Source organism: Polypterus senegalus, chromosome 8 (genome assembly GCF_016835505.1).
Source record: "Polypterus senegalus isolate Bchr_013 chromosome 8, ASM1683550v1, whole genome shotgun sequence".
Classification (NCBI taxonomy): domain Eukaryota; kingdom Metazoa; phylum Chordata; class Cladistia; order Polypteriformes; family Polypteridae; genus Polypterus; species Polypterus senegalus.
In genome coordinates, this window is record NC_053161.1 from 116,220,442 (window position 1) to 116,245,526 (window position 25,085).

At 34.9% G+C, this 25,085-nt stretch overlaps 1 protein-coding gene across 5 annotated transcripts in view; it reads right to left on the reverse strand.

Moving 5' to 3' along the window:
• arntl2 (aryl hydrocarbon receptor nuclear translocator-like 2) overlaps positions 1-25,085 on the reverse strand; it is a 76,047-nt gene that overhangs the window by 42,565 nt on the left and 8,397 nt on the right. For 3 of the 5 annotated variants that reach the window (XM_039761667.1, XM_039761665.1, XM_039761668.1), the window contains exons 3-7: positions 20,560-20,598; positions 15,040-15,081; positions 11,891-12,048; positions 10,389-10,468; positions 9,007-9,099 (exon numbers count right to left, since the gene is read on the reverse strand). In XM_039761667.1, coding sequence (XP_039617601.1) covers positions 9,007-9,099; positions 10,389-10,468; positions 11,891-12,048; positions 15,040-15,081; positions 20,560-20,598 — 412 coding nt within the window. Of the gene's footprint in view, positions 1-9,006; positions 9,100-10,388; positions 10,469-11,890; positions 12,049-15,039; positions 15,095-20,368; positions 20,386-20,559; positions 20,599-25,085 lie in introns of all 5 variants that reach the window. The other 2 variants (XM_039761670.1, XM_039761669.1) reach the window with 2 other exon arrangements.

Here is a 25,085-nt window from a genome sequence, read left to right on the forward strand (position 1 = left end):
ATAAAATAAATATATATTATATATTTTTTATCCTTTTAAAATGAGATTACTTAACGATGCATAGAGAACATTAATATAATGTGACAAATTCCAGTAACACTTTATTTGAAGGGTGTCAACATTGTAATTTCACAACATATGCATAAGCATGGAATGAAAAAGAATTTAAGAAGAAATACTTGATTAGTAATGAACAGTTAACATCGGTATTTGAAAGATGTGGAACAAAATATCATTGCTCCATAAAAAAAAAAAAATTCACAGCACTGCAATCATTCAAAATTAACCATATCAGGCTACACACATATTACGGGGGGGTTCCTTGTTTTAATAAAATGCAATGGCATCTACTTTATATTAAACATCTATATCATCTTGCGAACAATAAAATCTAATCAAATGTTTCTTATTAAATTAGAGTATGTTAATCAATAACCTATTTGTGTGCTATGAATCTCCATGTAGACCCCCTTCAGCTAAACTGTTAGCCAAATATATTCCCCTATTGGACATTTAAAATAATCTTGAATTAGTCGAAATTAAAGATACAGTGGGAAGACTCATGCGTTCTACATGTTACACATATCTTCATTTGCTCAATGGTAGCAGTCAGGTTAATCAGCCTCAGATAAAAAGGAATGAGGATCTAGAGCTGATAATTGCTGACAGCAACATTGAATGGACAGAACATAAAAGTGACTGATAATACTGCTAATATGAAGCTACCTCAAGCTGGCTGATTTGAGCACACGCTCACTTGTGTATCACAGGTTGCTCTGAAAATTCCAACAGCTGCCCGCTTGTGCTTTGCCAGATGATGCTTGTTGTAGGGTCTCTTATTCTTTATAGATAAAAACTGCAATAGATGCCATTTCTTTTTGGTGACAAGGTGAATTAAAACAGAAGCTTGGAGCTACCCGCCATCTCCAGTTTAGATTGTTTAGGTTCTACTCGTTTGGATGTTGACTGAGATTACTTTTATGGGTGACGACAAGAAAAATGATTTCTCAAATTTGTTGTGTTACAACGATAATTAACATCCAAGTTACACAGCTGACATATGGTTTTGCTTTTATTCAGTTGTTCTTTACCAACGCACATTTGAATCTGTAGCAAGTCCACATATCTGATTTGATTTAAAAGTGTTTAAGGTGCTGATTTCAGTTAAAAAGTACAAACCATTTTATGTGAAGTAGTAAAATGCTTTTTCTGTGGAGAGCCATAGAAAAAAAAATATAAGATAAGCAAAAATCTACATATAGTAATTGAACAGGTTACAGATTCAGGAGATTAAATGTTTCAGAACTGATATTGAATCATATAAATGAAAAATAACGATTAATCAGAAAATTGATATTTTTACACTAGTCGAGTAGAGACAGTTACATGTGTTTGGTAAAAAGGATTATGAGGAAAGTAAAAGTAAGAACATTGAAAAAAGTTTCCATATGCCTTAATAAAAGTTACAATATGAGTAATGAGTGTAAATGAAAATACAAAAATTACTGTTCATTCTATAGAAAATAATTGCTAATGTTTAACAAATGTTCAACCTTGAATTATTCTCCAATGATAGTGGATAACCAGTTAGTTATTCAGTGCTGATTATAGAAAGCCACAGTACATCTCTTAAAATGTTCACTAGAAGATAGTAACTCTCCCCTGGTAAGGCTTCCATCAACTGCGATCACAGCTCTCAAACACCCCCAAAATATGGGTGACCAAATACTGTCCTCTGTTTCTCATTTCATCCACACTACCGTTTTGCTTTGCTTTGTCCATTGGCCTCCAATCCTGACCACACGTCTTTTCATTCATGGCTCTGCTTCTCAATGTCTCCAACGTTTAGTCTTTCAGTAAATATGCTCTATCTTGTCTATTGACAGTCTCTTCTCTTGTCTGACATGTTTTGGACTTGGTGAGTATTGGTACTCAGACTTGTTTCAGTCTTGCCTGCTACTTTCATTAGAGATGGTCTTTGGCCTAAAGCAATACCAGCTACTTTCTAAATAATTATAAAATAAATTATATTTATTACTTATTTATATATTTTTGTTGGTTTGTTGTTTTTCCCTCTGCATGAGAAGCATGTTCATGCTTGGATTCCTATAGTACAGATCTGAGTTCACTGTGCTTACTTTCTTTGTGCATTTTTACAAAATATGTTTTTTTTGCTGTTACCAGTTGGAATCATGTTAGAGAATGTCTTGATCAATTCAAGTTAATTTTGGAAACTGTTATTATTCTCCTGTTCTTTGTAATGAAATGTTTATTGATTCAAGGATGTTGTTACTAGGCAGTAGAACCGACTGTGTGCTTAAAACTGCATCTGATTGTTATGAACACAAGGCAATGGCTTGCTCTAGAAAAGCAGCATTCATTTGAATTCTAGTGATGAATAGGTAAAACCTGGCAGCTGTCTCTGACTTAACTGTGGATCCTTTGGTTGGCACCTTGGTCTGATTTACTAAAATATTGAGGGTTTAACTGTACCAAATTCTGCTTGTTAGAAGACTACTCAGTCTGTCCCTAAAAGCACAAAAATGCAATCTGTCTCTTTACCACAAAAACTGCAGCTTAATTTGTTTCCAACGACAATAGCTATAGCAACTTTGGTTGTTTAGTTGAAAATGCATTTTGTTCTCAGGATTTGTATGACATAATTATTTATTCAAAAAGTTTTTAACTAACTAAATGGTATGCATATTGTATACCAGTGTGCATATTACTTGGTCATAAACTTTGACACTTTTAAAAAAATAAATAAATAAAAGTAATGATCCATAGTCTATATCACATTCTATACACTCAATGCACTTAAATTAGTAGATTATAATTTGTGACTTATGCATAGTAAAACTGAATTGCTGTAAAATCTTGCAGGTTAAAAGAAAACTGTCCGCAAGTGATTCCTAATCCAGTCTAATAGAAAAATAAATAACATTTTATAATATTTCAAACACTATCAAAAACCGCAATCAAATGATCAAAAATTTGACAAAACTCTCATTAATATCCCCCTACTTCTCAGGTGCAATCACTGACTTTTGTAGTACTGCAAGGATAGTGAGGAGCACTGTAATTAGATAGATGTGCACATACATGTTATCGACATGGAATAAGTACTTAACACACATTAGAAAGCAGTAACAATTATTTGTATAGAGCAGGTAACAAACTCTTTTAAAATCTAACTAAGTTGAGTTTTTGCAGCTTGAGCATTTTAAGTGACTAATGTATTGCTTAATATGCAATATGGATAGAGCATTTTTATCTTTGTAACCTATGTGCAGTTATTTAACAGCACAGAGCATGTTACTGGTATACTTGTATAATACAAAGATGATTTGACTCTATGTGATACATTATAATTTAATCTGATGCAGCATAGTCTCAAAACTGTGCTTGATTCTACTTCAGTGTAGCACAACATCCTTCATAAGGGTGGAGTTACATATTTTGAGACTGTTGAATGAATTGCAGGTAAAAAAGTCATTTTAAATAAACAATAAAACCTAATTTGACCCTAAACTATTATTTCACTGCACATGTTTTTTTGATCATTACAAATAAAACTGCAACATGATCATCTAAAAAAGTAAACATTTACACAAAACTCAAAAAAAAAAACCAAAAAAAAAAAAAAAACACTACTTTGGAATATGACCATATTTTGTTTGTGATTAGAGCTAAATGTTGACCAGGATATTTCAGTGTTCTTTTGTATGCGCCCACACACTCAATACCTGGTGTTATTCTTTAACATGCTAAAATCCAAAGTGAATCTGCAAGAGAACAATAAAATTGAGTCTCAGATACTTTAATCACAGAATTGGCAGATTTGGAATGGAAACAATTGTCTAAAGCTTGGCCTTGCTTATATTTGGACTTGATCTTGACATACCCTTACAATCAAATTTGACTCAATCTCGACAAGTTGTGCTGTTGACTATAGCACAGTGACATAGTCCAGAGTGTTCCTATAATAATTTTCATCTAACAAATCCTTTCTAGTACCTCTTTCACTCCCTTAAATTTTTCCAGTTAGTCATATTCCTTCTTTCGAAGGTTGTTCTACTAAGGGGCTTCGCTATTATTTGTTTCTCTCTCCAGATCCCAAACTTAACAAAACCACAGATTTGTTGTTTCCACTACTCTCTTTGGTTCCTTCCATTTGAACTTTGGAATCTGCAAGAAATACAAGTCAAGTTAAGTTGGGGAGCACGAACTGGTACAGTGCGTTACCGAACCCACTACACGACGAAACAACTCGGGATCCCGGTTTGCAACCCCCCAAGGCAGATTGCCACGATCTAGTCCCACCCTCCAGAAATTATCCTACATTTGCCGCAGCCAGCTGTTACGTGGGTGACCCCTTGGCCTTTTTCAGCCACTCTGGTCCCCAACAATGAGGATCTTACGAGTCAGATCACCCTCAGGGAAACGCGCCACATGGCCGTAGCGCCGTAACTGACGCTCCCTCACAATGCAGGTAATGTGCCTCATTCAGGACTCCATGAGCAACCTCTCATTCGACACATAGTCAAACCAACGGTACCGAAGGGTTTTCCAGAGTGACACAGTACCAAAGGAGTCCAGCCTTTGTCTCAGGTCATTGGATAGCGTCCATGTCTTGCAACTATATAGCAAGACAGGAAGCACCAGGACTCTAAATATTTGGACCTTCGTCCTTTTGCACAGATATCGGAAGTGCCACACACCCCTTTCCAGCAACATCATGACTCCCCCATGCTCTCCCAATCCATCTACTGATTTCATAGGAAGAGTCACCAGAGACATGAATGTCACTGCCAAGGTAAGTAAACCGCTTGACAAGGTTGTCACTCTCTCTGTAAACAGACAAACTGCTGATGGCTGTGCCCAAGAGGTCATTAAAGGTCTGGATCTTGGTTTTTATCCAGGACACTCGGAAGCCCAGAAACTCAGACTCCTCGCTCAATCACTCGAGTGCCCTGATCAGAGCCTCCACTGACTCTGTGAAGATCACAGCATCATCAGCAAAGTCAAGATCCATGAATCTTTCACCAACAGATGCCCCACAGCCGCTGGACCCCACAACCTTACCCAACACCCAGTCCATACAAGCACTGAACAGAGTAGGAGCAAGAACACACCCCTGACAAACCCCAGAATCAACTGGGAAAAACGCAGAGCATTCACAGTACCAGTGTACAGGCCGGCAATGATATCCAGCAACATTGAGGGGATCCTGCGAACCCTCAGGATGTCCCACAGGGCAGCTCGATCAACTGAGTTGAATGCTTAGCAAAAATCGACAAAGGCTGCAAAGAAACTCTGCTGATATTCGGGTTTGCGTTCCATGAGAACCCTCAGTACCAGGATGCGGTCGATGGTAGACTTCTTAGGTGTAAGACCAGACTGTTCCAGTCGCTGGTAGGTGAGCAAGTGATCACGGATCCTACTGAGGATGACCCTAGCAAGGACATTACCTGGCACCGAGAGCAGAGTTATACCCGTGTAGTTGCAGATTCCTCTAACAAATGGCTCTTTATCTGCCCTCGGAGCCCTTGCAGCTGTCCTTCTCAGTTCCCGGTACAGACCAGAGTTGCCACTAAGCAGTGCACTGCGACTCCTCTCGAAGGTATCCAGGGTGCCTTGCGAGATGAAACACCTCCTTCTGGGAACACCGGTAACACCAACACAACCCTCAGCAACCTTCAGGGTCTTGTCATGGGAGGTCTCCCACATCAAATTAGGATTGGCAGTCTTACCCAAATCTGCAAGTTCCTCGCACAAACTGCGTGCAAACTCATTAGATACAAAATACGAGTTGCAGATATTCCTCTATTTGATCTCTGTCACTTGCTTTTGCCTCTTGATATATGCCGTTTCTGCTCACACCTTACACCCTACTATTAGGTGCTGGTTTGTCTTGGGACCTTTTTGGCACAGTTTTGCACCTTAGATTTTGTCAATTGATCTGGTGTGTAGTGCTTGTTCTTGTGCTGCCATGATTAATGCATCTGTACTGTCCTTCGTTCTTTCCCTCTTCAACCACTGGAAGAATTTTTTTATGTCAGCAAACACTGCTGTTTATGGTACATTTCAAAGAGTGGTTAATCCTGCCATGACACTTCTACTCACATGTCATCTACATTCAGTTTCTGTTTGAGGCATTGTCTTCCAGTTTATCTTTGTGGGACATTGCTTGCATATATCCATAGGTGTTGTAAGTCTCATTCAGGATAATAGTCTTAACACTACAGTCCCACCATACTAGTTTTTAAGAAACAAAATAATACAATTTATTATTATAACAAAGATTACAGAAATATGATATCTGCATAAGACAGGACATAAGATTTATTCGACAGACATGGAACACAGAAGAAGTTAGCCGTTTGCCTATTTAGAGTTCTAATTTATCTTGGCACTAATAATTTATTATACCAAGCCTTTAAAGAAGATGCCTGATGTTGTGTAGAGGGTTCTCCTTGTATTGGAGTGCACTCTTACTCTTTGTGATATGGTCCTTTGTTCAGGTGTTGAGGTGTTCTGCGCTCTTCTCAGTTAAGCACTTCACTGTGTTGTCTTCAGCTTCATAGGGAAAGGCATTATTCTTTCTGGCACATGAGTTTAGCTGCAAATTCCCTCCCGGAAGCAAGATCTACTTCTCAAATCGCTGGCACAGCTTCACTTGGTAGAGGGGTCTTGGCTTTCCAAAAAGGGATGGATCATCAGCTTTTTGGTTTCAGATTGAGGTCATTTTGGAGTGTGAGCACAGAGGTATCCCAGGGACTTCTCCAGTTACGAGTATGCAGGAGTGCTCGTCTGAGAGTTTTCTTAGATTTCCCCAGATATATGGATGCAGGTAGTTTTTGAAGGAACTGTAACCTTTTGTTATTGGATTAAGATCACTTCCAGTTACAAAATCAGTGTATTCTCATATCCACGTTATTTTGCACATCACAGTTGTCATTTGTTGAATTATAGCTCTTTGTTGTTGGGTGTCTGTTTGGTACCTTCTGGACTGAGAGGACATGCAGGGAGGCTACTGCAAATATGGCAGTTCAACTTTGATTCATACTTTTGTTATCAGATAAAGTACAGGCTGGTTCTGGTACGAAGAGTTCAGTCATTTACTTTGGAAAGTAGATGCAGGAAGGAGAAGCTGGATGTCTGCATCCCAGTTAAATCTCCTGTCTTAACAGGCCTTGTCTGCCACTAAAACCTAGCAGAATGGGCAATGCCCACTTTGTCCTACAATACACTTCCTCACATATGGATAACATACACAAATATTTTTCTATAGTACTTGTATCCTTTTTGCCTTCAAGGAGTGAACTGTATGGTAAAGAAAGTGTTGTGTCAACAAGGGTAGAATTGCTAGCTTCTACAATTATACGAAAATCATTTGACTTTTGTAAACGGTGCTTTTCAGCTTACTCCCTTAAATATTAAGGATGTTTTTGCTCAAGGCCTTGAATATGCACTCTGTTAGCATTTATTAAACATTACTAGATCTTTCTTTCCACCTTTTCCTTCTCTGTCTTGTAAACCTAGGGTGTCATTTTTTTTATATTTTCTTTGTAATAAAACAGGGAACTTTGATTTTCGTAAACTATTTGTTTTCTGCCACAATGCTGTTATTAAGCTGTTCAACAAGTAGCTGTCATGATTAGAATGCACTAGCTTAATCTCAAATGCCACATGTTTGAGAAGATTTTAATGCAAAAATAAATAAGCTACCAAAACAAAGAACAAACAACTTTGGCACCTCTGTCCATTTGCTGTGTATGAAAAGTTATGAATATTATGAATGTGTTAAGCATTCAGAACGAGGGAGTGTTAAAAAAAAAAAATCTTTAATGCTATATATTTTTTTATATTGTAGCCCTATGACATGACAAAGAGAAAAGTAATTTGAAACACCTTCAGGAAGTAAACAAAACTGTCATTTTCCACGGACCTGAGCCATACTCTTGAAATCTAAGTTCACACACTGAGAACATAAATGAAAATGAGAATTTAACAGAAAAGGTACAGAAAATTCAGCTCCACTCAACTGAGCAAACACAGCAATCATATGCTGTCAAAATATATAAAAAGGTCACAGTGTTATCCATTTAACTTCATAAAGAAATCTCTTTACTCAGTTTTAAAAGTATTAATTGAGTACTGCTATATATTTGTATTTATTAGCTTAGCTTCACTAGCATCAACGCATGGGTGGAAACAGGTTACAAAAACAAGCACAGGCATTCAAGCTGGAAACAAATTTAACACATATAATATATGGGAAGAAATAAATAATGTAATAAGATAATAATGAAAACAATGTAACAAAATGAACTTAAAACTCTCTATTATAAAAAAAAAAAAATCTTGGGGAGGGAAACTAGGGAGACGAGACATGATCTTCTTGGAAAACAATTTGAAGTTCCATGAGAGAAACTTTAATTTGCTACCAGCTCTTAAAACAACGACAAGCAACAAGCAAAACACACAGCTCGCCAGCAGATGACCCGACCGCTTCTCCTTGCGTGCGTTCAGCCACCCTAACGTCCTCAATGCGAGCGCTAGAGAGTGGCAAAAGGACAGCTGCTGTTCAGGCTTTAAAATAATCGATGAGCAGGACAGCAGCAGCAGCAGAAGGAAGGACAGCAGATGATCCAACTGCTTTTCCTTAGCGTGCGTTCAGCCGCACCCCCTTCACAACACGAGCAGCGTTATACGTCCTGAGAGAAAGAGATGTAACCACGCCCCCAGCCAGAAATAAAGGACAAGCATTGTTTTTACAAAAGTTTTAAAGTAAAAATGAAAATAATGCATATGTAACAATTACAATGAAAATAACAATCTCTTTTAATTGTATATCTGGTAAACCAAACCCGGGGGTAGCGAGCGAAGCGAGCAGGGGGCAGAGACCCCTAGTATATTTAATAAAAATACATTGCCATATTCCATGATATTGATTCTTACAGTACTAGTTTAAAACCAACAGATATAAAAAAATATACTTACACGGCCATAGTTAAGGACCTTGGAAACAGACTCTGAGACAAAAAGTATTTTTCCTCGATCACATCCAACAACAAATAGGAACCCATCTGCAGCCTATGAAAAAAGATAAGCAATCATTTCATTAAGGCATAGAGATTGGAAGAGAATATTTTAAGTGCTGCCACTGACAGGCCGGAATCCAATTCATCCATGATTACCATTTCAATACTTGTGATGGTTAATTACCACTGGAGTGTACACGTAAAGAGCTGAAGTTTGCCTAGCTCATTATGTACAGTATATTAAGACATAATACCAAAGAAGAGCAGAAGTCGTCTCTGCTAGGAAGATGCACTATATTTAATGCAAATCAGGTGTGTCATCTTGAAAAATGGTGTCAACACAGATGTGATTGCCATAACTTTCATAAAGCACTAACAGGTAATTTTATTATAAAAAGGGAAATTATTAAAAATGCTAACCAAGTTTAAAAAATGTTTAACAAAAGTAGGTGCCAGCAAGATCACATCATTTTTGAAGAGACCAAAAAAAAAAAATACTGCATTCATTAAACTGTACACATCTTTACATAACAACTACTTGTCAATCATTTACCGTTTGGATTTCTTTTTGTTATCTTTGTTACTGCTTACTTATTACATCAACTTTGTTATGCAATTCCAGCCCCTGCCCCACCTCCAACAACCCGGGGACTACATAAAAAAAAAAAAAAAAAACATTTAAAACTTTGTTAATATATCCCCCTTGTTAACCTTAAGGGAAATCTTGATATTGACTACTTGCAGTAACCATTAATGAAACAGACATTTAGGAAAATACTTGCTTAATAATTTAAGTACAGAAACCTTTAATTGCTTCAATCATTTAACAAAAATCAATTTCAAGAGTTTTTAAACCTAACTTTTCTCTATAATACTTAAATTTTATACTGAAAAGCAATTTTGGCATAGAACGGCTATGTAAAAGAATTGAAACATTAAGACAACAGCAATACAAACTGAGGTAGCACACTAATTAATTATTTCAACTTTCCTAACAGTGCTAAAAGGAAAATAAAAATCACAATATACTAAACAGAAATTCTAGTTCAGGCTACTTTGTGTAATTAATGTTACCTGTGTTAAATACAGTATACTCAACTGTTAAATGTTTGATTAATAACAAGATGATATTGTCATAAACAGTTAGTACTCCTTGAGTATCATAAATTATTTAAATGGGGAAAAAGCCATCATAGGAAATAAAAAAAATATATATATATATATATATTTTTTTTTAACAAAATCAATAACTAATTGTTGCATATTCTCATTTACCAACCTTCTCCCCAACATCATTAAATATACAAAGAACATCTAGTAAGCAAGTCTGTTTTAAATTACCCGGAGGACAAGTTGCTTAAGCTCATCATCTGGTAAGAATGAAGGCTTGTAACTGGCTTCAGTAAAAGAACTTCCAGCACCTGAATAAATTAAAAAAAGATAGTAGTAAGAAACAGAAAAAGTCATGAAGCATAGCACTACAATGACTTAAAACAAAAACCTTGTTTTTTACTTCTGCATGCAGATGGCAGAATAAAAATTACATAGACATAACACCACTTCTTTTGAAGCACCAAACTTCAAATGCTATATGTAGAGAAATGACCCATTGGAACAATATTCCTTTTCTTTCCAATCCTTTACAACAAAATAAACTCAGGAGAAGTAGTTTCAGAAACCATCAAAATATATATACAGAAATGAGGGGTGGACAAATTGTAACATAACAGTTAATGGTGAACATCTTATTTTTTTATGATATTCCTATCACGCCCTTTCTGTGACTTCAAAAGGCAAGATCTGTTTGTAATGGAGTATAGCCCTCTGATTTTGAAAGGTAAATGTCCAATTCCTAATGCTGAATATCTGTGACGTGACAAACAGAGTATTTCAGGTTATTTTCTCAGTGGTAGCAAGCCCTGTCAGTTGAAAAGTAACACCCAAGTTAAGATTGTACTTGAAGAATTGGGACTTTTATCAATTTATTTTTGATTAGAAAAATACTGCAGATCCGAAAAAGATCTGGAAACACATCAGACATTTGGGGTCTGTATTATAATTGTCAGAATTAAAAACTGGTAGTCCTAAACATCCCAACTACCAATTGTCAACCCCAAAGTAACGAAATTTATTATCGGAAATACATCAGTTCAATTTGATAGTATTTTTTTTTTTAAATTCCACATGCACCTCTATCAACAGCAGCAGACTGACTACTTTTGGTCTTTGTTGTCAGCATCGATTTGTATGAATATGAACTGTGCCATAAAATATTTGTGTAGATGCTTAAACATAATTAGTATTCATTTAAAACAGTGTATTATAGAGGATTTATTAATCACAATCATTTTTACATTGCTACTAAAACGCCAAACAGAGCACACGATTTAAGATGCAGTAATTATGAAAAGGCAATTTTATCTCAAATTGTAGCCCAAATTGTAGCCAATTTTTAGTTAAATGTTAAAAATAGCAGATTGACACTTTACTGCTTCATTTGCTTGGGGGGAAAAAACCTACAACATTCACACAAGAAGAGACTGTGTAGGAAACTCTGAAGCTGCGAGGCAGCTTAAAGAAAGATTTAAAAAATTTCTCTCTTTCCCCAAAATGCGTTACCCTAAACAACAAGCTACAAGTAACTAAATCTCTCCACATGACCAATGCCATAAAAAGCTAAAATCATAATCCATCTATGCAAGGTAGTCAGAGCAGCAATTTAGTTTAACACCTCTAATAAACAGAAAAACGCTAAATTAAAAATCCTTTCCTAGATTAAACTACTAGGCACAGATTTCACATTAAAAAGTGAGTTTAATTGAGAGAAACAATACTCCTCGTACCTTTCATTGATTTTAAATGTTGCACAGCCATTCTCAAGACTATAAGTTTATCTAGTTTTCGAGACATTGGGTTACAAGTTGGGATTATGGCTGAGAGCTCATCTATCAGATAATTCATTTTATCTCTTCTTCTTTTTTCAATCTGGCTGTGTGGTTCTCTGAAATAAACAAAAGAATTAAGCAAAAAGTGAGAACACAAACTCAAGACATTTTTGCTTTAATAGGGTTTATTGAGATAATTAGATTTAACAATAAAAACCAATAAACTCAACACAAGTGATCTTCAATGCCCATAAGATCCCTCCTCTCTAAATACAGAAGTTGCTATTACATTCAATTAACAAAGCTCCATTTGAAAGGTGGTAAACATCTCCAATATTGAAACTGTGAGAGCTCTATGTACTCTTAAAAATTAAATACTAGTTTTTCCATTAGATATTCTAAAATACCACATTTAAGCTAAAGAATGACTACAAGCATCCATTTGTAACAAAATCTATGTACGGTAGTTATTTAAATAAACTCCTACACCTCCTACTACTCAAACAAAAACAAATTAAAATTTCTAAAGAAGTCTGGATAAGATAAACAGTGTACTCAAGCTTTAAGAAACACCAGAGTGGTATTCAAACAGGCTGGACCTTACCAATTATGATAGGCAGAGACATAAAAAAATGCCTATAGTTTTAACATATTGGGATTTCCATATGAATATTGGGGAGAAGGGAGAGGGTAAGACACAACATTCTCTGTGACCATCCTGACTCCTATCTGAGAGCTTGAAAGCTCATTTCAAAATAGTATAACAATAGTCATTATTAAAAGGGACTGTTAGTAGCTCCCAACATCAATTGGACTTGTTTGTTATCACGAATTTTACACATTGTAACACCATATGACCACTAGGCTGCACAGTAAGGTAAGGATGGCACTTGAATGACAGTTCAAACAACATGGGAAGGCAAATCACAAATTATCAGTATGAACAATCTGATGAAATACAAGGAAATCTGAAAAGTACATGGATTACTTTATGGGCTTGCACCTAGCTGTCATGCTTCATGGGGCTATAAAAAGTTTTTGAAAAAGAAACCCTAAAAAAATAACTAATACTTGAATAAACAAGTTACATTTACATGATATATTGGGCTGTTATCCCATTTTAGCCGCTTGTAGCTACTTCTGACCAAATGCATATAGAGGTTCTATTCTTACAAAAAATGAACACAGACAATATTTAAGTAGCTAATAAGAAGAACAAATGCTACAAAAAATCATTTGAAAGCCAAACACAAGAAGATGAACACTAGAATTAGTTCCAGAACTAGATAAAACTACAAGTTTAACAAAGATGTGTTGGTTGATAGCGTTAGTACACCTAAAAAAGAGAGATAACTGAAGGGAAAAAGCCCCAGAAGTTTGAAGATGAAGATGGGATACTCCTCCCTACAATAACCAACTAAACATGGAAGATTTTACTGATATTGTTCCAAACTAAAAAAAAAAAAAAAACTAAAGATTTTTTCTGAAGTTTTTTGGTGCCCAAATGCAACCCAATTCCGGTGGGACCAGATAAAGCAAAATTACGGTCAGTTAGTGTGTGTTTTAAATCTCTGCATGTATTAACAAGATTTAGTATGGACATAGCAAAATGACAAACTTTAGTCATCATGTCACTTTATGAAAAAATGTCTCAATAGTTTAAGAAGTACTTCATTTCAGCTCTTTTAAAAAGGTAAAAAATTAAAGAGACATCAAAATGATGATCTCCTCGAAATGCATTAAATTGTTTCACATCATAGCTGGATGCCATATAAAGTTTTTGAAGGTATAAATCTATCCACAAATTGGATTAAAGTCATCCTATAAAAAAAGATGTGCCTTTTACTCCACCGCTTTATAAAACTTTACCTAATGCATTTCATTCTTAAATACCAATCATACTGACTGCAATGTGAAAAAGTGACACAGTGGACAGGGTGTATCAGTCAGCATTCATATAGTTGAACACTTTCCTTGGAAAAAAAAACAGTACTGACCTCTTAATGTCCTGCATTTATAAATGGAAAATAGTAGTTAAGCCAACCTTTCCTTTAAAAAATAGCTCAATGTCTCACAAAAGACAGAAGCAGCATGGGTGTCCTTCATACAGTGTATCATTTTAGGATAATGAAAAATAAAGTTTATTTGTAATTTATAATAATTATACTTCCTACTCCCACGTCATGAATTGCAGACATCAGATCCTCATTTTTTGTAGGTTTAACATCAGTGCTATGACTTAAAGAATATATGAAAATTTTATAAAAAGTATGTATACAACCCATACAAAAATATTCCTGTAATCCTCCAATCTTTTTAATCCACAATCGAAAATAAACACTTCTTCTTTTAAAAATATGTCATACTGTAATTCTATCGCAATTACTGGATCAGAGGGGAATTCTAATATGTGGGAAAGGGGGAGATCCAGCCTGCATAGTTGATTATGGAAAATAAGTTTGTTCAGGCATGGGTACTGAGGCCAAAGAGAATGAGTTTTGGAAGGCCTTCTGTTTGCTTTCCTTTTTGTAATATACTATATTCATATTTTTTGGAATAACACTAGTTTGTTTAAAAAAATAACTGACATAATCTTTGACATTACACTGTCCTGTTATATGTCAAATGCAAATAATAATCAATAACAAATAAACTTTATAACACAGAAACAAAGAAGCACACATTGGCTCCCAATTAAGCCTGAAACATTTCTGACAGGGAGCAAATGGATAATGTTGGAAGTGAGGTGTTTAATGCATATGAAGAAACAGCTATCTGATCCTAAATAAAGAAAAGAAAAATAAAGAATAGTAAATAGAGTCAGATTGTTTCCAAAAAAGGCTACAAGTAACTCGACTTAGAAATTACAAGTTACCTGCAATAAAACTGTAAATAGTAAATATTCTAACCAGGGAGCTCTACAATTTAACTATTTATTTAAATGGCAGTTATTAGAAATCTTATAAAGGAGTTTGATTCAATTGTTAATTTAGTCATCCAGATAAAATACAGGTAAAAGTGGCCAATAAATTACAGAAATACTTTACATCTCCAGTCTAATCTTAGTAAAACAAGTTTTAACCATTCTTTAATGATTTAAAACATACCTGAAACATTTCATTTTTGTGTGCTGATCTTCTCCATCAGTCCTAAAACAATGAACAATAGATTGAAAATACACACAGTAAATACAGTATAAATATTCTTAATGTGTACAGTACAAATACAACACAGCATCACAGAAGCAACAGCATGTTATGATATAATGTACTTGCTGTGGAATGTGATTATCACTTTATGCCAGAAAAAAAAGTGACAAACATTGCACAAAAAATTAAATTTTTGATTCATTCCTCCACAGAACATTCTTACAAAAAATTTTAGGGATCATCCAGGTGTTTCTTGGCAAATGAGGCACATGCATTTATGCACTTCTTATTTTACAGTGGTTTCCACCATCCTCCAGTAAAGCTTATTTTACTCAGGATTCTAACAATTATGGAGTATTGACATTTACTGAGACAAAAGAAGCCTGCAGTTCTTTAGGCCTTTTTGGATCCTTTGTGACCTTATGGATGATGTTATGCTACCCTCGAGAGTAACTCTGGCAGGCTTGCCGCTCCTGGGAAGATTCACTACTGTTCCAAGTGTTTTCCATTTGGAGATTATAACTTTCACTGTGATTAATTAGAGTCCCAGAGTGTTAAAATAGCTTTTTAGCCCTTGTCAAAATGATAAACAACTTTTCTCCACTCTTCAGAAATTTGCTTCTATAAATTCATTATGTGCTTGTTGAATCTTTGTGCTAACAATTTGACCGATGTAAAGTATCAAAGTAAATGAGGTCAATATACTGTAGCTGTACTAAAGCCCAACTGTGTTTAACCTTAGTGTTACGTTTTTTTTTTAGAAAAAATGCAAAAAGCATTTGATTTTTTGGCTTGGAAAATTAGTCTTTGTTAAATCTCACCTTTCTACTGTAAAATGTACAAAACATTAAAAGTACAAAGTCAGAAGTGAAAAAAGTATAATAATTATAAAGATAATAACAATGATGAAAAATGGCAAGTGAACACTGCAAAGTTCACTTTGCCAATGATATATTCATGATATTCGCCGAACTTGGCAAAATCCATTAAAGTCAATGGGGAAGGACTAATTGAACTTGATCCGACTGCATTATAATGGTGCAATAATCTTTAAAGTGTCCCTTAGGATTAGAAAAATGTCTGCCAGCTATACAACTATACTGGACCGATTATTGAGGCCAAAAAGGTGACCCAAGCCGTGCAGTAGCAGGGCCAACCATTGCACCCCCATGCCTCCCTGAGATAAAATTGAATTAAAGATTTACAAAAATAAAAACAAAAAGGAAAGTGATAGAGAGAAATAGACAAGAAACCCATCTAGTCCCTAGAATCAGCAGACAGGGGCTGGAAATCACTGCTGATCCAGGACTCATTCATTTTTATAAAGGTCAGTCTGTCCACAGATTTGGGTCCTCTTGTCTGTGACTACCCTGCTGGTAGCACTGAAAGCCCGGTCAGACAGTAAGCTGGAAGCTGGGCAATACAGCACTTCCAGCGCATACTGAGCATGCTCCTGGCTTAAATCCAGCATAATCACCCAGAATTCAACAGGGTCATCAGTGTACATTGAATCATTTGCAGCGATGCACCCCAGGTAGTGCATGCTCATCATGAAGTCCAGCCGCTTGCCATGACTGCTGCTATTGTCACCCTTTGTCAGACTGGATCATCGATGCTGGAAAAACTCTCTTCTCATATCTATCAGATCGCCAACACCTTGGCTGCTACTGCTGTTTCTGCTACTGAAAGCTCTCTGATGGACATGTGGAGAGGTAGCGGGGAAGCGAGTGTACAGGTATGCCTCAAGCAGCTTGCTGGTAAGGACAGAACAGAGGTGATACATCCTGTGTTCCTGTTGACTGTGCTCCATAATCTCCCCCATCTTGGCATTGTACCGGGGATCTAGTAGGTTGGCCACCCAGTAATCGTTCCTCTGTTTTCCAGAGTTTCCTCCTAAGGCATTGCAGCATATGTGCAGCCATGTTGTAGTGGTATCCCCTGACCACCACTTCCTGATTAGCTTCTTCCTCCTCCTGCTGCTCAGTTCCCCCCCACCCCCTGACAATAGACAATTCCTTCTGTGCCTGTTCATCCTTCTGCTGTGAGCCCCATACTGCTTCCTCCTCCTCCTAGAGTGTCCCTGTAAATAATTCAACAAACAAGGTCAAATGCAGCAAATTTGCTGCAAATAACACTTTGGCAAAATCTGCTGATCAACACTAAAGATGAATACTAATAATAATATGGAATGAATAATAATAATGATGATGATGCTAATGCCATATATACTATCAAAATGTGTATTTTGTGTGGTATATCTTTGAAAAAGTATACGATCATTTACCCAAAACTGTTCAACATAACGGTTCGTCTCAACAACAATTCTTTCAATCACATCATCATCAAGAAATAACTTCAAGTAAGTAAGCGGATCTTGGCTGTCAACGTTCACTTTTATTCATGGCTGCCCCACAAAATTAAAATGAGGTGGTGCTGGTTTATCTGTAGCAGAATCAACAGAAACCCAAACACAAGAGTCATTTTCAGACTCATCAGAATCACTTTCAGTTTCACTGTCTGATTCAATTTTACTGTCTTGAACACAGAATCACTTTGTGATCACTCTTGATGAAAGGCTCATGAACATCACTGTTTGTTTTACAGTTAAGAGCGTGCAACACCTAGGCTGCTGAAAAACATTTCTTACAAGACGCTATTATGAGGCTAGGAGAAGATGCATCTACACTGTTGCCCAGCTAACGCGGGACTAAGGCTGTTAACACTGTTTTCAGAGGCCAAATAATCCTTGGGTTGAATGCTAAGGAAGTACTACTAGACTCTAATTAACCCTTCACCCGGGTTGATTACATGGGGGAGGGGAGTGCAATTTTTCCACTTTCGAATTCCAGTCGGTGTTGATAGGGCCAGGCGATAAAACAATGAAGATTATCGTGAAATACCTTTTCCTCAATAGAAATATAAGACATGGTTGATACAACATTGACAGAACTCATTCCATCCATGTTTTGACAGACAACATGAAAAGCCAATGATGATGAGAACAGCACCATTCCAAACCAATCATGTGGCTTGAATAGAGTTACAACCACATCATGTTAGGCAGACACACACAGCACTCCGCGGAGGAGTAGCAGCATTACATGCACTAATGTTTGGGCTACTGCAGCTGTGCACACCAGTACGTCAGGAGTGGGAGCGAGATGAAGGACAAAATAACAACAGAAAATGTTAACAAAAACTTTGAGAAAAAAAAACATTGTTACCAAAGAAGACACAAAACAAAAGGCTCAAACGATGAGGACATTGTTGAAAAGAGGAGTCCGAGGAATTCAGTAGTGTGGAGATATTTTGACTATTTAAAGACTGACAAGAAGCATAGCAGCGTGCACTTCAAATTGTGTCAAAAGCATGTATTCACAAAGACAGGTAATAATCTTTTGTACCATCTGAAGCAGTGCCAACCTTTAGAGCACACACAATACTGACTTCACAGACTTCACTGCACTACTGGGGATTTCTTGTGCCTTTCTTTAATTTTTTTTTTTTTTTTACCTTGGACCATAAGCTGACCATAATTGGGTGAATATGTCAATTTTGTTTACATTACCCTTCGTTTACTTTTGAAAGCTGCCTCAAGTTGTGTAAAGGATATATACAAAATGTTTTTTGTCTATTTATATTTATTTGTGGATTTGTTTCCTAATCATTCAAAACATTTTGAATCTACACAAAGGGAAGAATACAATATAGAAGTCATTTTTTTTTTAAGATTTATTTTGTATTAATATCTACTGTATTTAATTGGAACTGATCAAATAATTCACTTTGTGCTCTCCTGTAAAACTTGAAAGCTTTTAAGATTTTAGTTTTACATTTAAGATTTTAGAATTTTGAATTGAGATTTGATCTGGAGTTGACCAACAAATTTAGTGTGTTCAGAGTAACACATGGAAGTATTTGACTTGAATTGAGGCTTTTTTATTTTGTATTATCTATTTTATGTATTAAAACTGACCAAAGAATTTAGTTGTGAATTTTGTTTGTGTTTTCCTGTAACACTTGAAGAAGCTGACTGGTCAGATTTTAGTTTCTTATATATACCTACTAGGAGGCAAGACCCTTGGCGCCTTTGGCGCCCAACCCCCAGTTGCGGCCAGAATATTAGTAAAATCTGTAAATGTACAAAAGAAAAATTATTATTTATTGGAGTCAAAAAAATCACGAAATTCTATAAATATGCAAAATTAAAATTAATTATTATTTAACAGAGTAAAAATCATGAAATGAGAATAAAATATTTACTCTCTTACTAATTGGAGTATTCCAGTTAAACTGAGGTCCACTTGCTTGATGAGTATTTAGAAGAGACTAAATAAACAATGCATTCGTGAAAACTAAAGTGGTATGAAATGGGTCATCATAACTCAACCTTCAGCTAACTAAATCACCTAAATACAAACACTGGTGTTATAAATAGATATATATTTTTTTAATAGTTTGTTCCTGTTAAAGAAAGTTTACTTGATCAAAAATAAAAACCACGACTTTCTTGATATTAAAAAACATGACTTTCTTGATATTTTAGTTTATAATTAAAAAAACGGAATAAGAATCTGAAAATCTAACAATGTGTAGGTTTTAAAATAAGCCTGATTTAAAGCATGACAAAAAACGCAACATAAAAACATCATATAAAATCTTGCACTTTTAGGCCTAGGATTTTATACAGATAGAGTAGATTTTATTTATTTGAAATACAGTTGTATAATGTTCTACAGTACATTTGTCATGTTCAACTCCAGACAGAAAAAAAGAATACTTAAACCACAGTTAACCTTATGATATCTTCAAATCTCACTTAGGAGTAAAAATGAACCTTTAAGTTTGACAGAAATAGTGACTTGATTTATATTGTGATATATATCATTATTGACTGATACAAAAAAATTATTGTGATAAGATTTTTTTCCATATCGCCCAGCCCTAGTGTAGCAGAACATTTTTCATTTGTAAGTGTTTTTTTGTTTTAGATTCTGTCTAAAGACCCAAAAATATACAGTATTAAATATTTATATATTAAATATTTGGGGAAATGAAGAAGGGAAAAATGTTTCTTCACTGCATATTTTGTAAATTAAATGTATAGCCATTATACTCCTTTCTTTTAAGAAATGGGTTGCTTGTAGAAATTAACACAGAAAACCTTATCACATTTAAAATAGCTGTAGTTACAGCTATTAATTCTATAATATACAATTTGTGGTTGGAGATTGTACAAAATGCTTATAAATAAAATACTGTTATTGATTCAGTAAAAAATACTTACAGAGAACAAATTGTTAGCTGGAATGACCATCAAAGGTTATGAAAGAAACAAAAAGATTCCTTAGTTTCAGGAGTGAAAGGAATAGAATACTTTACCTGATGCTGTTCATTGTCCAACAACATAATGCTATTTATTAACTTCATATATTAATATCTTATATTTTACTATGGGATTTATTTAAAAATACATACTTGTCTTGTAATTCTTCCATGTCCACATCAACAATTTCTCTAAAAAAGCAAAATAAATATATAAAACCAAATGGTGTAACCATAAATTATGGCCAAAAAGCACACAATGCAAACTTTCTTGTAGCTTAATAACTAATACTATAAAGAAAAATTATATTTCTAACAGGTCTGTACCAATCTTTGTCACAATGTATAAGAAAAATGAACTAAAGTACCTCTGGGCTACTGGACTCATTTTGTTACCTGGAGTGGCATCTTTGCAGAGGTATGCTTATTTATATACCTGTATATATATATATATATATATATATATAATATATATATATATTTTTTTTTATTTATTTATTTTTTTTTTTAAAGATTACAGATTGTACAGGTCAAATTGTTATCAGACGAAAAAACAAAATCTGTATTTACATTTTGACTAGTTAAAAATTAAAAAACTACAATTATAAATTCAATTGAAAACAACAATTTTTATGAAAAATAATGGAAAGGATCTTTTTGGGAGTGAAAGTGTGTACAACTTTCAGATTAGTAGAATGTAAAAGTTTAGCTAGTATTTAAAATATTAATTACCACTTATTAAACAAATCCAGTATGTTGAAATATTCCATATTTAAACATTCAATACATCTAAAGATTTTTACTAATATCTTATAATACTTGATACTTAAAATAACTTGAAAACTTGATTTATGTATGTTTAACATTGATTACTGAAGAAAGATCAACACAGCTGGGTTATAGAATAAGATAACCCTCCACCAACCCTAACTTTATTGTAAAGATAATTTATGAGAACATTGCATGAAGTACATCTTGAAATTAGTGTGTCAAGAATGTGTTGCAACGCCCCTTTGAAAACTGTCAGTCTTCGCATACATGAAAATTCAGCTTAACTGTGGTTCACGTGACAAAGGGTCTTAAAAGCCTTGATTAGTAACTAAATTGTCGTGAAATGGTTAATTTGTAAAGCCTGTACTATTTAATGTGTTGTGACGACCAAAAAAAAAAAAAATTCTGTTAGAATCAAGACATGTTTCTCCCATACCTCACAAGCACAACAGCTTTGATTAAGCTACTTTGCATATTCTCTCTGTGCAAGCATTTTTTTTCTTTGAGTGCTCTAATTTTCCTCACAAGTCACCCACAACATGCGTTTCATATTTATTGACAACTCTAAACTAACCAATTATAAGTGGACTCTATAATGAACCAGGGTCCCTGCAAGGAGGATTACTGTTTTGCTGTCAGGATAGGCATTGCATTCCCATAACCCTAATTTGGATTAATCTTGTACGTATATAACATTATGAGTGCCAAATTATTTTACAGATGACAGGATTTATAAAGTAATATTTCTTTAAATTGAAGATCAGGAAAATACTTCTCTTTTTTTGTATGTTTATATAAATCCTCAAAATGTAATGGCATAGTTAAGAGGCAGGGGTGTGGAAATCAAATTTTTTTCTACTTGTCCACGGACCAGTAAACTTAGAAAATCCACTTGTCCGCCAGTTAAATTCACTTGCCCATAAACAAATAACAAAAGTGAAAAATAGTTTGTTTTTTCTGATCTCTTTTATTGATACCAAAAATGCCTTCCATTTTAAAACTGAAAAAAGTTCTTTCAGGGAGTAGTATTTTGCCACCTTGCTTTAGAACATTATATAAAAGATTCCCTTACCATTTTAACTCACTAATAAACAATGCCCTCATTATAGCTACACTAGTTGTTTCACATATTACAGTTACATAACAGAACACTGTCCTGATTCATTTTCTGCCATGTTCTTCAGCTTTTGTCTTGCAACATCTTCTCCCCTAAGAATCTTTGCCATTTCAGACAGCATAGGCTGAATGCTGTTCATTTCTGCTTGAGCTGAACTGCATGGTTCCTGGACTGATTTACCAAAGAAGTAAATATTACCGATGTTGTCGGGAAAAAATAATCGCATGTAAGTGAAGATTTTTATAGATATTTCATAACGCTTGGAAACCGTTAGAATGTTTTCTTCATTTTTAATAAACTGACAGCGCGAAACCAACTTGTTTTATATGAAAAATTTTCGAATCAAAAACGATCTATAGACAGTTTATCAAAATTGATGTTGTCACGCAATAAATTTCTTAAGTCCTCCATATATCACAACCTACGCGAAATTGCAAATTTCAGGAAAGATTAACTGCCTAACAAGTTTTGTTATGTGGTGAAAACATTTGCATTGTAAGTAAAATTACCTCATTTTTATGTAAAAACAATGAATTTTATTAATAGTATATAAAAGTTATCGATTATAATGAAAAATCATCAGATTACATCGTAATGTTGGCATGAAAAAAATGACCCATCTCCAAGCGTGTAAATATTTGGGTAAAATACTATTATGTAAGACCGTAAGAGTGCTTCCCCTTTTAAAAATCAGCTGTCATTTTGTAAACAATATTGAAGACCAATCTGAGACATGAAGAACATGCCTAAGTAGACTGTTTCCGCACGAAGTACGTAGGCTACACAAATATTTAAAATTTGAAAGTAGTGGTAAAAATGTACCCTGCACAGCGCAGATAATTCTTTTTTCTCTAGAAAATTGCACTTGTCCGCGGACAACTGAAACCAGAAAAACACGCTTGTCCGACGGTCAATTTACCCGTTTTGGACGAGTCGGGCGTTGGATTTCCGCACCCCTGAGAGGCTTGAATGTGTCTCTTTTGGCAGTTTATCAAGTTGTGGAGTTTTAAAAGTGGTTAAATTGTGACTCCACACTCCACCGATAGAGGGTCACAAAAAGAATGGAGCAGTGATAGCTCCTTTAACTTCTTTCAAGGAAAATGTGTTATTCTTGCATTATTTCCAATATTGAGCTATACATAGTGCATCCTTAAAGCTCAAGCAACCATAAGAAGTACATCATTAAATGTCTTTTTCAATTTTTTCATCATAAATAGCATATACGAGCAATCAGTGACACTAATAAATTAAAGTGGCAAAACAATAATATAATTATGCTGGTAATAATTACATAATAGGCTTTCATTTCCAAAAGGATTTATCAGCATACTTCAGTGAGGTTCTATAAAATGACTATAAATGAAATCAGTTTTAATGTTTTCTATGTTTCTTCTTCAAATACAGCCTATTCCAGCAAGACGAACTATTGGAAAAGAGGAATGTGCTACAAATAGTACAGTAGGCTGTACTACATACCAAGTCTGGTTAACAGATTGTGTTGGCCTATAGTTAGTTTAAACTAACTTCTGAGTTTCAAGGTTGTTGTGACATGGTGTTAAAGTTGATGCTGAAATGCTGCAATAAGTGTCATACATCTTGCTTTTTCAATTACATGTTCTAATGTCACATTTGATCACCATTTTAAAAGTTAATGGATTTCCAAATCAATGAGTAGTAACAAACAAAATAGGAAAAAAACAGGAATCTTTGTGGTTGGCAAAAATGGAAATAGTGAGGGTATTAGAAATTTACTTGATTCCTTAACAATAAAGTCAAGGCGGAGATAAAGAATTTATGTGTAATCATAGACTCTGACCTAAACTTTACATTGAACAATAACCAGATTACTATGATTGCATTTTTTTTACTTAAGGAACACTGCAAAAGTTAGACATCACTTGGAACATTGCAAGATGCGGAGAAATTAATTCACACTTTTGTTTTTAGTTGACTAGATTGTTGTAATAAACCCCTAACAGGAGTGTCTAAGAATCACATAAATTGGTTGCAATTAGTGCAGAATGCAGAAGCAAGAATCTTAACTAGAAAACAAATCTGAGTACATCTCACCAATTCTAGCGTTGGTACTTTGGTTACCCATGTCATTTAGAACTGACTTTAAAATATTACTAATGGTGTATAAAGCCTTAAATAATTTTGTACCTTCTCATTTTTTGGAGTGCCTGTCCCTCCACACTCCAAGTTGTGACCTTAAATCTTCTAACTGAGGTCAACTTATGCAAGTAATTCCAAGAGCCAAGAATAAAAATGTGGTGAGGAGGCCTTTTTGTGGTTATGCACCAAAAATCAGGAATACTTTACCAATAGAGACACACCAAGCTAATACTGTGGAACATTTAAAAAAAAAAAAAAATACTGCATTTTATGTAGTTACATTTTAGTTGTACTCTTAATAGACCACAGAATATTCTTCAGGGATCTGCAATCTTTACTAGTCTCTACTGTTCTCTGCTTTCTTTTCTGATTCTTCTATGGTGGCATTTTGCACCACCACCTGACTGAGGCATTGTGCAGACACCTGTGATACTGGAATGAAGGTGGGTGCCTCAGCTGTTCAATGAGACCAACTGCATCGAGACGAAACCTGGAAACAACGAGGAATGATTTAAGCAGATGTATATGTTAGGTAGAATGCCCAGTAGGGGCAAGGCATTCTGTTGGCTTCGAAACCCCTGCAAATTTTTTTTTGGTTGTTTTTTCTGTCCATCCGATCTTATTACCAGACTCATCTTTGGAGACTTACAATATGATATTGGATATAAGGAAACCA